Source organism: Papaver somniferum, chromosome 2 (genome assembly GCF_003573695.1).
Source record: "Papaver somniferum cultivar HN1 chromosome 2, ASM357369v1, whole genome shotgun sequence".
NCBI lineage: Eukaryota > Viridiplantae > Streptophyta > Magnoliopsida > Ranunculales > Papaveraceae > Papaver > Papaver somniferum.
Genome location: NC_039359.1, coordinates 39,913,799 through 39,928,322, shown reverse-complemented (window position 1 = coordinate 39,928,322; position 14,524 = coordinate 39,913,799). Strand labels below are relative to the sequence as shown.

Genomic DNA, 14,524 nt, shown 5'->3' with positions numbered 1-14,524 from the left:
GCTGGTTTTGGTCGGTGGTGGTCAACAGTGGTGGTGCTGGCTGGTAGCGGTGGCTGGCAGTGGTGGTGCAATTGCGCAGTATCGGTGGTGGTCGTGGTCGGAGGTGGTGGCGGCGGCGGTGGTCGAAGGTGACGGTGGTGGTGGTCAGATGTAGCGACGGCGGTGGTGGTGTTCGGAGGTGGCGGCGGTGGTGGTCGGTGGCGGCGGTGGTGGCGTTGGTGATCAGAGGTGGTGGGCGGTGGTGGTGGTGGTCGGAGGCGGCGGAGGTGGTCAGTAGCGGTGGTGGAAGGTGGTGTTCGGTGGTGTTGCTTGTTGGTGGTTGTTTGTTGCTTGTTGGGGGTGACAATATAATAAGAATTAAAGTGGGGTTGATTTTTGTTTCTGTTGGGTGATTTAAACTAGAATAGTAATATCGGCAGTTTATATTAAATGGGGTTTATGTGAACAATTTGTTTTGTTGGAATTTTTGTATATGGATAGTGACATCTTTGGGGTTATAACTCGCGGACCGTAATGAAATTCTTTGTTTAGGGTTTTCTTTGAATTTTTATTGTTTTATTTACTGGGTTCTTATTAAAATTTGCTTGAAATCAGTAAACTAAATTAATTCTCTACATATGGGTATTGAGAATCCATCATCACCACAACATCTGTGCCCACTTTGGTGAAAAAGAGTTGTTTAATGTTTTTGGAGTCCTCTTAACCTGTACACCCGTATACAATTTAAGAATGATTAAATCATTAATTTTTGTATTGAATTAAGATATTTCTGTTGGGATTTTAAGCATATTGAAAATATAAATTTTTCTTAAAAATAGAAGCTAAAATTCCTTATAATATCCCTAATAATAATTAGAGTCTGCGGGCATCCAACTCAAAACCAATTGACAATGAGTGGAGTGGCCTTTCATATTATATTTTAAGTTTATTTAGGGGAGATTAACAGTGTGTGACTATTATCCTTCACAATAACTAAGCCATCTTTTCTCGTTAGGGCCGTTTGGTTTACTGTTTTCTCTCTCTATCACTACTCAAGTACTCATCGTCTCTCTATGATGAAATAGACCGAAAATCTTAAGGATAATTAGCCGGATTTTCTTCTCCCTTGATTGGCAAAATCAACATTTTGTTTTCTTTCTTAAAATAGAGAATCCCCGGTCTTATACTTGCCTTCTTTGTTAAAAATCAGGAAAAAAATTCTAAATATTCCATTTAAATCAATTGTTGATTGGAAGCTCTCAAAGGAAATTGCTGTAATTAGAATTCAATGAACACCCAATTTTCTTTTTCCTCAAATCCTCTTCTTTTTGGATCTCATATTCATCAATGACGAAATTAGTTTTCTGATGTTTTGATCTGGTTTTATAATTGATCTTTTTGTTCTGTGATTTCATTAGTTCTACATATTTAAGGGAAGAGGTCACAAGGGAAGAAGGAAAAGAGTTATGGAAGAAGTTACAAAGATGAAATAGAGAGAGAAAAAAAGAGAAACAAACGTTGAATCAGATTAGCGTTAAATCACCATAGAGAGTATCAAATCCTCAAACATGGTAAAAACAAGGTGGATGGATTATGTGTTGTCTAGGTGAAAAATATGATTAGTTAATTAATGAAGACTGATTTTATATTGATTTATTTTTCTGCGCTAGTTCATTTCATGTGATGACCACAGATTCACAATACTAAGAAGATGAAGAATTATCCAACTACGGTAGAAAGTGGAGACGGAGAAAAACACAGAAACGAAAAGTTAGACAGAGAAATATAATCAGGAAAAGAAAAATAACAGTTCAGTTCTTGGTTTTTGTTTAGGTGGGGACAGTGGGATCTTTAAGTGCAGCAAAGCTTACCACGTGGGATTTGTGAGTATTGGGACAAAGTATTTAATATTAATCACTAATCAATAAGGATAGAACAGGAATTTTAATTTCATTTTTTTTACGATTACTTAAATTACTGAGGTTGTGGCATTTTTAATGAATAATTCCTAAATCCCAAGTAAGAGCAATTCCTATTGGAATGAACAAACTCAAACATTTGCTGAGCCACGTGGATGAACAAACTGAATTCTCCATTATGAGAAACAAGATAAAATAGATAAATTGGATTCCACTAGTGATTTTATTAATATAAACTAATAAGATTTGGGTCCCACTAGTGATTTTATTTATATAAATTATTAAGAATTGGGTCTCACGAAGTATTTATTAAAAATTAGACCCTAAATATCTTAAACTGGTTTTGGAGAGAGAAAAGCACTAGGCGTTTCTTCTCCCAACTCCAGCATCTTTTCTTCCAACTCCAGCGTTATTGGCAATGTCACGCGTCCTTACGACAGACGCGTGCCGGATGTTACGACTCGATGTTCAAAGCAACAAATCTGATGGTTTGAACATCCATGGTTTGAACATTCATTTTTCATGTTTGTTTATTCCATAGTGGGAGCAAAATGAACAAACTCCAGATTTGTTCATTCCATAAGAATTGTCCTAAAAAATAGAGTATTTAATGTCCCTTATCATATGCCCTGGTATACAAGTTAATATGACCCATGTTATTGATTTCTGAAAAAATGTTATGGTCAAGAATAGATGGATCCCGATAGAAAAGCCTCAAAGATGTAATGAATTATGTATACTCATCTCGTGATTTATGGATATTTAATGATTTTTTTATTTATGTTTTTGTGTAGTGGTGGAGTTCGAAATAGAAAATAAGGGAGATTGGGAAGAAGAACGGAGGAAGATACCAATATAATGAGAGAGTACATTTTTGAAGGTCTCTAATGGCGATGTGCAGGGAAGAAAATGACCGTATAATGGGTTTTTTTTTTTCAAGGTCTAGAATGAGCCACGTGTTTAAGAGTAAAGGCTGTGGGTAGTGTCATCCTTTCAAATGAATGAGTGCACTACCAATTTGAGCAAATTAGGCTTTTTTATGGGTAGATTTCAACCCATTTTTCCCCCGAATTCTTCCACACACTCGTTCAGTCGAACGAGTAGTTGGGAGTTTCACACTAGATGGGGGACTATCCCCCGTCAGGAAAAAGAAACTTTTAGTACAAAACGGGAGACAGTCCCCCGTTAAAAACTTTTTTTTTTCTTTTTTTTTTTTGGACCGGGGCAGTCCCCCGTCTGGTCAAAAATCCAATTTTTTTTAACTAAACGGGAGATTGTCTCCCTGTAGCGTCTTTTTTTTTATATTTGCCCATAGTAGCTTCACTCGTTCATATGGGGGAGTAGTCTTTCAAATGAAAGAGTTAGTCTCCATTTGGAGACTACCCATAGCCTTTGCTCTAAGGTCCAAAGGTATTAACGTATGATAAGGAAAATTAATTTTAATTAATACACACGTGAGTTGCACGAGCACAGTTAAGGGGTTGTAACGGCAGTTATAACAGAAAGGTGGTTTTGCCAATTTTGGATCTAATAAAGGGGTAACGCAAATTAGCTATTTATATTGAGGGGGAAACACAAAATCCCCCTGGATAAAATATCATAAACAATCCTCAATTTGGCCAGGACTTAAATGGGTAATTACTGAGATACAAGAAGGTAGTAGGTGGATTGTTGGAGATGGAACAAACATTTCAGTATTGAAAGACAAATGGGTGAAAGAATCGGCTTTGATTGAGATGCATATAAAAGATGACTATATTCTGCAAAATAGTGAAATGAAAGTCAAGGACCTAATTCAAAATGGTGAATGGTGCATCCCTGCAGAAATGTGGCATCATTTTGATGTTGCAGAATTGCCAGTTTTGGTGGGGAAAAGATAGAAGAATATGGGCCAAGGATAAAGTTGGAACTTTATCTGTATCAAATGCTGCTCAAATGATCAGAAAAAAGTATGAGGTAGTGTCATGGACTAAGAAGGTATGGCAACCTTGTATTCACCCTTACACATCTACAAATCTATGGAAAATACTAAGGGGTGCATGTGCAACTAAAGAAACAGTAAGGAAAAAAGGTTTCTCCACAGTATCTAAATGTTATTTGTGTGGTAAAGATCCTGATACAACGGAGCATATTTTATGGCATTGTGAATTCAGTGAAACTGTGTGCATTGGCTGAGTGGTATCTTTCATTGTCCCAGTCCCATAAATTTTGATGAAATTTTGTCTTTTGCTAAAAGGAAAAGTCCTGCAATCAAGGAGGTATGGTATATATGTGCTTTCAATGTCATGGTTGAGTTGTGGTTTACAAGAAACTCAGTTATTTATGAAGATGCAACTCCATCAGTAGACAATCTAAAAATAAGAATTACAAGATGTACAAAGGAAGGCAGTTTTAGAATGAAAGGCAAAAGATGGGGGACAATGTATGATTTGCATATACTGTTATTCTTTGGAGTTTCAGGAATTCAAGTCCATGATACCAGAGTGAAACAAATATTCTTTAAATACCCTGCTTAGAATCAAATTTTAATATGATGTGATGGTGCCTCCAAAGGGAATCCAAGTCTAGCAGGAATTGAATTTATTGCAAGAAATCAATATGGAGATTACATGGGAGAGGCGGATTGGGGATTGCAACAAATTACTTGGCAGAAGTCATGGTACTGATTGTTGCCGGTGAGTGGGCTATCACAAAACAGGTAGATGTATGTTTTAGTTTGGATTCAAAAGTTATGATGCTGGCTTTTATGAACAACAAGATTCCTTGGATAGTGTTGAACGTTGTGATGCTGGCTTTCGCGAACAACAAGATTCCTTGGATAGTGTTGAACAGATGGATCAAGATTAAGATGTGCATTCCTGCAATATCATTTAGGCACTCATATAGAGAGGTAAATTTCTCTGCCGACAAAATGACCAAGAGAGGTGTATTGCTCAGTAGGGGAGAGGTGCAGTACTATGAAGAAAAGCCTCAGTGACTGAGGAACCTGGAGAATGAAGATGATTTGTATTTCAGATTTTAAATGAATCTGCTTTGTTCTGTAGTTTTTTGTTTTTGCAGGTCTTGGTTGTTTTTTTTGTATTTTTGTAGTTGGGCTTATGTTATGGGCTCAGCTCACTACAACAAAACATGGCATTAGCGACGAAATTCCTGGCGACATGCAAATTTTCGTCGCTATATATAATAAATAGCGACCTAAAAAAATGTGGTCGCGAAATGATAGTTTTAGCGACTTGTAGAAAAAATTGTAGCTAAAATCGTCGGTAAATCATATAACCAGCGACCTAGTCTGATGTCGTAGCTAAATCATATAAACAGCGACATAAATCAATTATATCGCCAAAATTAAATTTTAGCGACAATATTGATGGTCGTTGAAAATAAAATTTTAGTGACATAATCAAATTTGGTAGCTGAATGGTTAGCTTACAGTATAAGTTCGTTCTAAGTAACGAGTACATTTATGGAAAATTATAAGCGCAGAAAATGAGATTATCAGGAAAGAGTGAAAACGAATGAGTTAGATTTGTGTTTGTTTTTTTTTTGGCCGAATAAACCCCCTTGTGTCCTATACTCATTAGTATTAGGAGGGTTCATATTTTAGAGAACAATGTATTGAAAGGATGGTTTTCTTAATTAGATGAAAACAAAGATGGTTAGTAGCCTTATAAGCTAAAAAAAATAGGAAAACCAACTAACCACCTTTACAAGTGGTACCTCAAAGAATGAGTCAACAGTAAACACTTCCCTAACCTGAACAATAGGGATTATTCTAAACACCACATCACTCGATCTACGACTGACTAGTTTAACACATTTTACTGTTCGACTAATAAGAGAGAGATAAAACCAATAGAGTGGAGCTGAATCCTAAGTGTTATTTTTAGAAAGAAGGAGAAGGACAATCAGGATCTTACGTGAAACAACAACCACTAACCATAAGAGGTTTTGTTTTTTACTTATACATTATATAAGTGCAACTTTAATTCACCGATTGATTCTTATAGTTGTACACTTCCTTGATGGATTGTTAGGGATGTAGCTCAATATTCTAATTCTCTCTATGAGATGGGGAACTAATCTAATTATTAACATAGTGTAGTAATCTCTAATTACCATAGCACTATCACTTTCCCCTTTGATAACGTTTTTTATTTTAAGCATAAGTAATGTTTGTTGCTGTGTTTGGAACCTATTATTAGTCATCTTGTGGTCTTTCCCGTTATTTCAGTTAAATTTTAGAGTATCAACTGTATACTCCCATGTCTGTAAATTAACAACGATGGGAATGGTTTAATTAAGAAGATACAGGGATAGGAGTTGGATAAGTATATGTGGTATATGCCCAATTTTAACTTTGGTTTAACTCTTAACAGGCCTTGCTAGTGGCTATTGGAAGCCAAATATGGATAGGAGTTGGATTCGACAGAAAAAACGAACGTCGGATGAATATACAAAAGATATCAAATCTTTTATGGCAGTAGCAAAGAATCACAGTGATGAGCCCGTCTGCAACGATCCTAGATATATATTTCATCAGAGTAAGGGAAAAAATATTGCAAGTTACTTCCCCGTGAGGCCTAGATTGCAAAGATTATTTATTTCGAAATCCACGGCATCAACAATGCGATGGCACAAAGATAAGCATGTCCAAACAGAAGACATACTAAGACACCCGACGGACACTAAAGTGTGGAAAGAAGAAGAAGATCTTGATGCACGAGAATCTGAAAGACACGATGCAGAAGCAGAGGTCGTAGACACACGTATTGAGCTCGATGATGATGATGAGATGTAACGTTTATGTATTTCTTTTCATTTTTTTTCTCATAAAGTATGGATGGAATGGAGCTGCTTCAGTATGTGAAATGGCTAATTTCAAGAACTGTCAGTAGGACTAACAGGAACTTGCTGCTGCAGGTGTAGGTTATCTTAATGAGCTAGAGAATCTAGTAGAAATAAAATAAGCTTTAATTTACAAATCTAGTACCAATTCAAAACGAACCTTGCATATGCTGCTTCTGACGCCATGTTTGAGTTAACAAGTCTATCTGGTTTCATTCGACAAAATGACTAAAAAAATAGAGTTAATCATAATCGCCATGTTCACTACAAAGGTGTATCTTTTAACAATGTAGATGATTTTAGAGAACAATTAATCTCATAATTTTTTTATGAAGCAATTTTAGTTTAATAAGCTTGCTACTCTCTACTTTTATGGAGGGGAACAAGTTGATTACTCATTCTTCGAGTACTTCCTTGCGCACACTAATGTTTCGGCCTTATATTTGAGCAGCAAATTATCAAACTGGTGCAATCAAAATAAAATGCAAAATAGAGTTTCAGAGTTTCTAGTTGAAAAAATTCCAGTCGAAAGCTAAAGATCTTAACTCTCAATTGCCCAGAGTAATCCTATTATACTGCCGCTGTGGTTTGCTAGCCTCACAGAAATTGGTATTACCCCAATACACGAGTATTTATGTTTTAGAATTTTCCAGTCATAAGCTTTTTCCTAAATGGACGCATTTTCGTTGACTGCCTATAATTATATAAAATAATCTCAATGGACTGTGGCACGATGCTTCATATATTGTGAATCTTGTTATTCACCTTTAGCTTGGATCTCGAGGAAAATACCACGACATGGAGGAAAACGTGTGCAGACGTGGCGACCCTCTAATGATAACATTTCCCACAAAATGATGTTTCTCCCCCTGAATACCCGTTCTCCCCAAACCAACCATCGCCACTACTAAAACCCACGAAGGGTTTAAACACCTTCTCTTCCACTAACTGATATTCTCCTTTCTCCATAGATATCATAAGTATTAATCTTTTACCAAATAATTATTGTTCAAAAAATTTTGCCTGATAATTTGAACATTTAGAAACAAATTATTATGCAATTTTAATAGGTTTTTTTCCCCTAAAAGAGTATTTTCATATTAAGCTGCTACAAATCAATTGGAAGTTGCAGGTATTATCTTCAACCTATTTCCATTAATTGCAATTTCATTTTGTTTTTTTTGCTCCATTATGTATTGTTTGAATCTTTTATATTCTTATTGAAGTCAATTTTTGTTGCTCTTCAATTTTGGGACCTAAATTGAAATTCCCAACTGAAATTTACTTTGCGGATGTTCTGCATGAAAATTGTAGGCAGATTTTCTACCTTAGTAACTTACAATTATAATTGATTACTTCTCTGATTACCTAGATTGTTTAGTGAATCTTAATGTTTCTTTTAAACTTCTGTAATGTGTAACCTAATTGATTAGCTTAGAAAGAGAAACCTTGAACGATAAATTTGGTTTTGGATAAATGAGAAAAGGGGTTTTATAAGGGTTTAGCTAGTTTTTTATTTTGCAATCTGTTTCCCTTTATTTGGTCCAAGTTTGTCAAAGATTGCTGAGGCTAAAAAGTAATATATATATATATAGATTTCTACTCATGTTACGCACTTCCATGATCAGCTATATTTTGAACCCATTAGTAGGTTACGTCTTTGTTTACCAATGTCCTGTACTAGTACAAAAGAGATAAAATGTTATGGTTAGGGATTGCCGCCACTTTACCCTACAATTTTCCATCAAAACTCCATAATCTCAAGGCTACACACACGAATAAAGGTGCAGTTTAAGCTCACATAACTGGACTATCTAACTTTCATCCGTTATATATAATTCTATAGTTTGGTAAGAGGCTACAAATCAGGACCATGTACGACGAAGTAGTTAGTTCCAAACCTTGTACCGTTGAGCAACAAAATTTTGACCTTGTGCTGCTAAGCGATGACACCAGTGGTGGCATGTGAGGTGTTAGTGCCTTTAGCATTTGAATCGATAGGTAATGTGTTTTGCTTAAGGTTGGCCGGACCTGCTTGGTCTGGGTGAATGAATTGCTTAGTCTAGTAAAAAATTTGGAAACAAAGTTCGGGCTTTGTCCACCATATGTGGATTTAGAAGATGTCATTTTTGAATAAGGTTCCTCCAATTGTTTATGTTTCGTCTTGGTCGGCTTCTGCTGGTGGAGGTTTATAATATCTTAGAGACAACATGTAAAAGAGACATGTCAAATTTCCATGTCACTATTAAAAGGTATATTTGTAGAGAACGTCGTCGGAGAGAACTCTGTTTGCTGTTGTCAGTTATCACGGATTCCCTGTAACAGTGAGAAAATAGATTGAAGCAATCTGGTATTGTTATCAGTTGTCTTTTAGTCTCAGTGTGTCACTATATTGCTTAAATTTGTCTCTGGTTGTATTATAATATTTAGCTTTCTTTATTGCTTTTGCTCTTAACCCGTTGCTTTGAAGACTGCTAGACATGCCAAAGAGGAATAGAAAAACTTTGATGTCAGAGTTTTTTCTCTCAAAAATGAAGATCATATTTGTGTGCTTGTTCTATGTTTTAGTAATATTTAAAAGGAAACTTTATGATAAGAGGGATTGTTTTTTTGTTCTTCAAGTTTGAGATTTTAACATTAGCTATATATACTTCTTTGATTAGTATAAGTATACCGGTTATATGCCTTTACTTACTTTTGGGTGATACCTTAACAGGCCTTGCTAGTGACTACTGGAAACCAAAGATGGATAGGAGTTGGATTCGGCTAAAAGATAGAACTTCCGACGAATATGTAAAAGGTATCCAGTCTTTTATGGCAGTAGCAAAGAATTACACTGATGCCGAGCAGAAAACACTATGTCCATGTCGCAGTTGTCAGAATAAAAACCCGAAACGTAAGTTAGATTTGATTGAACGACACTTGAGGTCTAACGGGTTTTCCCCGAGTTATCAAGTGTGGGTGCATCATGGTGAAAAGCTAAACCTTAATGATTTCTTACCACATTCAAATAGGCAAGATGAAGCTACCTCTAGTATGCAGCACAATGAAGAGCCTGAACCGGATGAAATGTTTGAGATGATAGATAGCTTAAGTTTACCAATACCTATTGATAATGGATCTTCAGGAGAGCCCATGGAAAGAGCTGATGTAATAATGATCATCCAAAAGTAACTGAGTCAATTTTGGGATTATTAGAAGAAGCAAGGAGAGAATTACACCCAGGTTGCAGCAACATGTCGTCCTTAAATTTTTTGGTTAAGTTGATGCATATTAAGGTGCTCAATCATATGAGCATTAAAGCTTTTAATATGGTGCTTAAATAATTAAACGAAGCTTTTCCTAGTGCAAGTATACCAGCAACTTTTTATGATGCTAAAAAGTTTTTAAAGCACTTGGGGTTGGGGTATGAAACGATTGATGTATGTAAATATGATTTTGCTTTATTTTGGAAGGAGCATAGTAAAAGAGATGACTGCCCTGTTTGCAGCGAGCCTAGATATATCTTTCATCAGGGTAAGGGTAAAAAAGTTGCACAGAAGGTTTTGCGTTACTTTCCCTTGAAGCCTAGATTACAAAGATTATTTATGTCAAAACACACGGCATCTGCAATGCGATGGCACAAGGATAGGCACAAGGATAAGCGCGTCGAAACAGAAGACATGCTAAGACATCCAACGGACGCTAAAGGGTGGAAAGATTTTGATGGCAAGTATGAACAGTTTGCAAGGGATCCGCGTAATGTTAGGCTTGGACTCGCTACTGATGGTTTTAATCCATTTGTAAATATGAGCAACTCCTACAGCATGTGGCCGGTTATACTTATTCCGTACAATCTTCCGCCTTGGATGTGCATGAAAGAGCCATACTTCATGATGTCATTACTTATTCCAGGGACCAAGGCCCCCGGAAAAGATATCGATTTGTATTTCGGCCTTTAATAGATGAATTGAAGGAGTTATGGGAAGTTGGAGCAGATACTTTCGATGCCTCTACAGGGAAGAGTTTCCAAATGCATGCCGCAGTCATTTTAACTATAAACGACTTTCCAGCGTTTGGGAATTTATCTAGTTGGAGTACCAAAGGGTACAAGGCATGTCCAGTATGTAATTATGAATCATCATCTCAACGTTTGAGGAGTAAAATAGGTTACTTGGGTCATCGTCGCTTCTTGCCTCGTGGTCACTCGTGGAGAAGGAGCAAGCAGTTTAATGGTAAGAGTGATCTTCGACCTCCACCTAAAGAATTGAATGGATATGATATTGTAAACCAGTTAGAGGAATTCAAACATGTTGAGCTAGGAAAAAACCCAAATCGTAAAAGTAAGAAAAGAAAGCGTAGTATCAGTGACGAGCTAAATTGGGTAAAAAAGAGTATCTTCTTTGAGTTTCCATATTGGGAATTTCTTAGAATAAGACATAAGCTTGATGTTATGCATATTGAGAAAAATATATGTGATAACATTATGGGAACATTGCTAAACCTTGATAAGAAAACAAAAGACACAGAAAAAGCCCGGTTAGATCTCGCAGATATGAATATTAGGTCAGAGCTTCATCTAAAAGTTTTAGGGGATAAGTGTATCAAGCCTCGTGCTTCTTATGCTTTGACACCAGAACAAAGAAGAGAGTTTTGTAAGTTTTTAAAGTCAGTAAAGTTTCCGGATGGGTATGCATCAAATATTTCGAGGAAAGTTAGCATCAGGGACGGCAAAATATTGGGTTTGAAAAGCCATGATTGTCATGTTTTGTTACAACGACTTATTCTTGTTGGAATCCGCGCTTACTTGCGTAAGGATATTTTTGATGCCTTGATTGAATTCAGCAACTTTTTCCGAGACTTGTGCGCAAAATCATTGAGTGTGAAGCATCTGTAAAAATTAGAAAAAGAGATAGTTTTGATTCTTTGTAAATTGGAAAGGATCTTCCCACCGGCATTTTTTGATGTTATGGTTCACTTGGCTGTGCATTTGACGCATGAAGCCAAAATAGCTGGTCCTGTGAACTATAATTGGATGTACCCAATTGAAAGGTATTTTTCGCAAAACTACATGCTTTTACATTCAAGTTTCCATGTAAAATTCGAATGTCTATGTGTTTAAGTCATATATATATATGGTTGCAGGTTTCTAGGATCACTTAAGAGGTTTGTGAAAAATAAAGCTCGTCCAGAAGGTTCTATAGCAGAAGGATACATTGTGAAGGAATCTTTAACTTACTGTTCATTGTATCTCCGTGGTATTGAAACTAAATTTAACCGTGAAGAACGGAAGAACGATACCTCATGTGATGGCCATGGTAAAAAAGGGACGTCGTTGCCTGTCTTTTCTCAAAGTGCTTGTCCAATTAGTGGTACAATTTACAAACAGTTATCGAAAAAAGAGATAGAAATGGGTCATTGGTATGTGTTGAATAATTGCGATGAGTTACGCCCGTATTTAGAGTAAGTGACTTCCCTCTATTCTTTATGCAGAGTTTGGCATTCTTTGATAATGATAATTTGGTATTTATTATCACTTGTTCACGTGCAGCAAGCATATGAATGAATTAAAAGCACAGTCTAATGTCAATTTACATCAACGGCAAATACAAGAATTACCAAAATGGTTTAAACGACATGTAAGTATGCAAACAAGTTAAAATTTAATGTAATATGTGATTTGATCTAGTTTAACTGTTTGTAATGTTTTACAATGCAGGTTTTGGCTTTGCGAGACAAAGGATCAACTGATACAACCGATGAATTATACTTTATAGCATGTGGCCCGGATTCTCGTGTGAAATCATATTCAGGTTGTATTGTGAATGGGGTTCGGTTTTTCACCAAATCTCGTGATGACATCCGTACGACCCAAAATAGTGGACTGGTTGTAGAAGGGGAACATGAAGGCAAACAGGTAGATTTTTATGGAATTTTATCCGACATCTTAGAGCTGAAGTATGTATATCCATATAGGGTGATGCTATTTAAGTGTGAATGGTTCGATCTAGATCCAAAGAAGAAAAGAGTTAAAAAGGATTACAACTTGACTTGTATAGATGTGAGCGGCAGGTGGTATAAGGATGATCCATTTGTGCTTGCTGACGGCCGACAAGCCCAACAAGTATTTTACCTGGATGATTATAAATTTGGATCGAATTGGAAAGTAGCAGAAAGGATGCAACATAGGCATTTGTGGGATGTTCCAGAACTAGAAGAGGTGGAAGAGATAGAAGAAACAGAAACATACAAAACCACTGAAGAAGCATATCAAAATAACGAGGTTTCAACCCTTTTAGAAACTGTTGAAGAAGAAGATCTTGATGCACGAGAATTTAGTAGACATGATGCAGAAGCAGAGGTAGTAGACACACCTATTGATCTCAATGATAATTTTATTTATGATGTAGAAAGTGATGAAGAAGATGAAACTGCAGTCGAGTACATTGACAGTGATGTAGAAGTTATCCTGAGTGATGATGAGATGTAGTGAATGTCTTTCTAAAAATAAAGTAGAGGTAGACCTCACTGTTACTAGCTTGCTTTATTTAAATTCCTTATTCTTTTAAATTGTGTAATTAATTCTTTTAATCAGTTTTCCACTCTTTGTTCGATAAAATTTTGTAATTTTTTATTTTTTGATCAAGTAAACTACATTGTTTTCCTGCTTAAAAAAAAAGCACTACATTGTTTTCCTAGATGGGTTGAGGAACCAATACCAAGCTCCCATGATCTGAAGTAGCGTTTACTTTACGGGCATCATTTTGTAGAAAATAAATAACAATTTTAGCACTTTTGATTTTATAACTTAATGGAGGCAAAAATTCTTCTTCAATAAGGTGACTTATTCCATATTAAGAGTATGAATACCCTTCTATACGATAACACCTTATTATTCCTGATCGGAAGTTTATTCTGTGACCCAAATTCAACACTATGTGCGAAAGTAATTTTGTATTTTTCAATATGATGTTGGTTGTGCCGAAGGACTTGCTTAATGCATATATATATTTAGCATTCGCATTGTGGGGTGAAAATTAGCAAATATGCGCACCCCAATGGACTTGCTTAATGCATATATATATATATATATCACAATCTTTAGTTTAATAAAACTTTCCCTTGTGTTGAAAAGGCCTCGGTATTAGGAACTGACAAACCATTCCCTATATTCCATTCAGCGAACCACTATCGAAATTGGGATATTAAAACACCACCACCTTAAATTGGATCCATTTATAATGACACCTTAAATTGAAGCCATTTATAATGACCCGTCCATTCACCGATATTTTCCCCACTTAGCCACTGTGGTTATCCGACAGTGTGGGGTTTTTAACGGGCATCGCTGCAGTTATCCTGCAGCAACTTCCCGGGAGATCACCCATTCCTGGATTACTCCAGCCCAAGCACGCTTAACTGCAGAGTTTTCTGCCAACTTTGGAGCCAATTGTACTGAAAAGGCCACGATGTTAGGAAAGGAAAAACCATTACCTATATTCTATTCAGCGAAACACTGCCGAAATCAGGGTATTACAGTCTGTAATTCATTTTGTTCCTTTTTTTAGTTTAGCAGCTTATTAGTAGTAGTAACTTAATAGTTGTAACTCTACTTATATTTGGGTTTCAACTTTTGTAACATTTGTAATAACATTGCTAGTTAGTTTAGCGCTAAATGTTTCTAGGGAAAAGATTGGACGATACTTCAAGCCACATTCAAAGCTAAAAAACTCAGGTTGAAGCTTTGGATATGACCGGAAAAAAGGAGGTAAACAATTATCGTTTGTGTAGTTCTCCACCAC

The 14,524-nt window shown here is 36.2% G+C and overlaps 1 protein-coding gene across 1 annotated transcript; it reads left to right on the top strand.

The window, feature by feature from the left end:
* The first annotated feature begins 8,863 nt into the window (after positions 1 to 8,863).
* On the top strand, positions 8,864 to 13,212 carry LOC113350866. Its single transcript, XM_026594972.1, has 8 exons — positions 8,864 to 8,930; positions 9,460 to 9,893; positions 10,199 to 10,572; positions 10,638 to 11,411; positions 11,664 to 11,774; positions 11,868 to 12,143; positions 12,274 to 12,361; positions 12,442 to 13,212. The coding sequence occupies exons 1-8, from the start codon at positions 8,864 to 8,866 to the stop codon at positions 13,210 to 13,212; spliced, it is 2,895 nt and encodes a 964-aa protein (XP_026450757.1).
* Positions 13,213 to 14,524: the final 1,312 nt, after the last annotated feature.

Bases quoted from the DNA above. Each gene is read 5' to 3' on its own strand.
- LOC113350866 (XM_026594972.1), top strand. From the start codon at position 8,864: ATGTCATTTTTGAATAAGGTTCCTCCAATTGTTTATGTTTCGTCTTGG. The intron at 8,931-9,459 runs GTTTATAATATC...ATACCTTAACAG, and splicing joins GTCGGCTTCTGCTGGTGGAG to GCCTTGCTAGTGACTACTGG. The intron at 11,412-11,663 runs GTATGCATCAAA...TAAATTGGAAAG, and splicing joins TCAGTAAAGTTTCCGGATGG to GATCTTCCCACCGGCATTTT.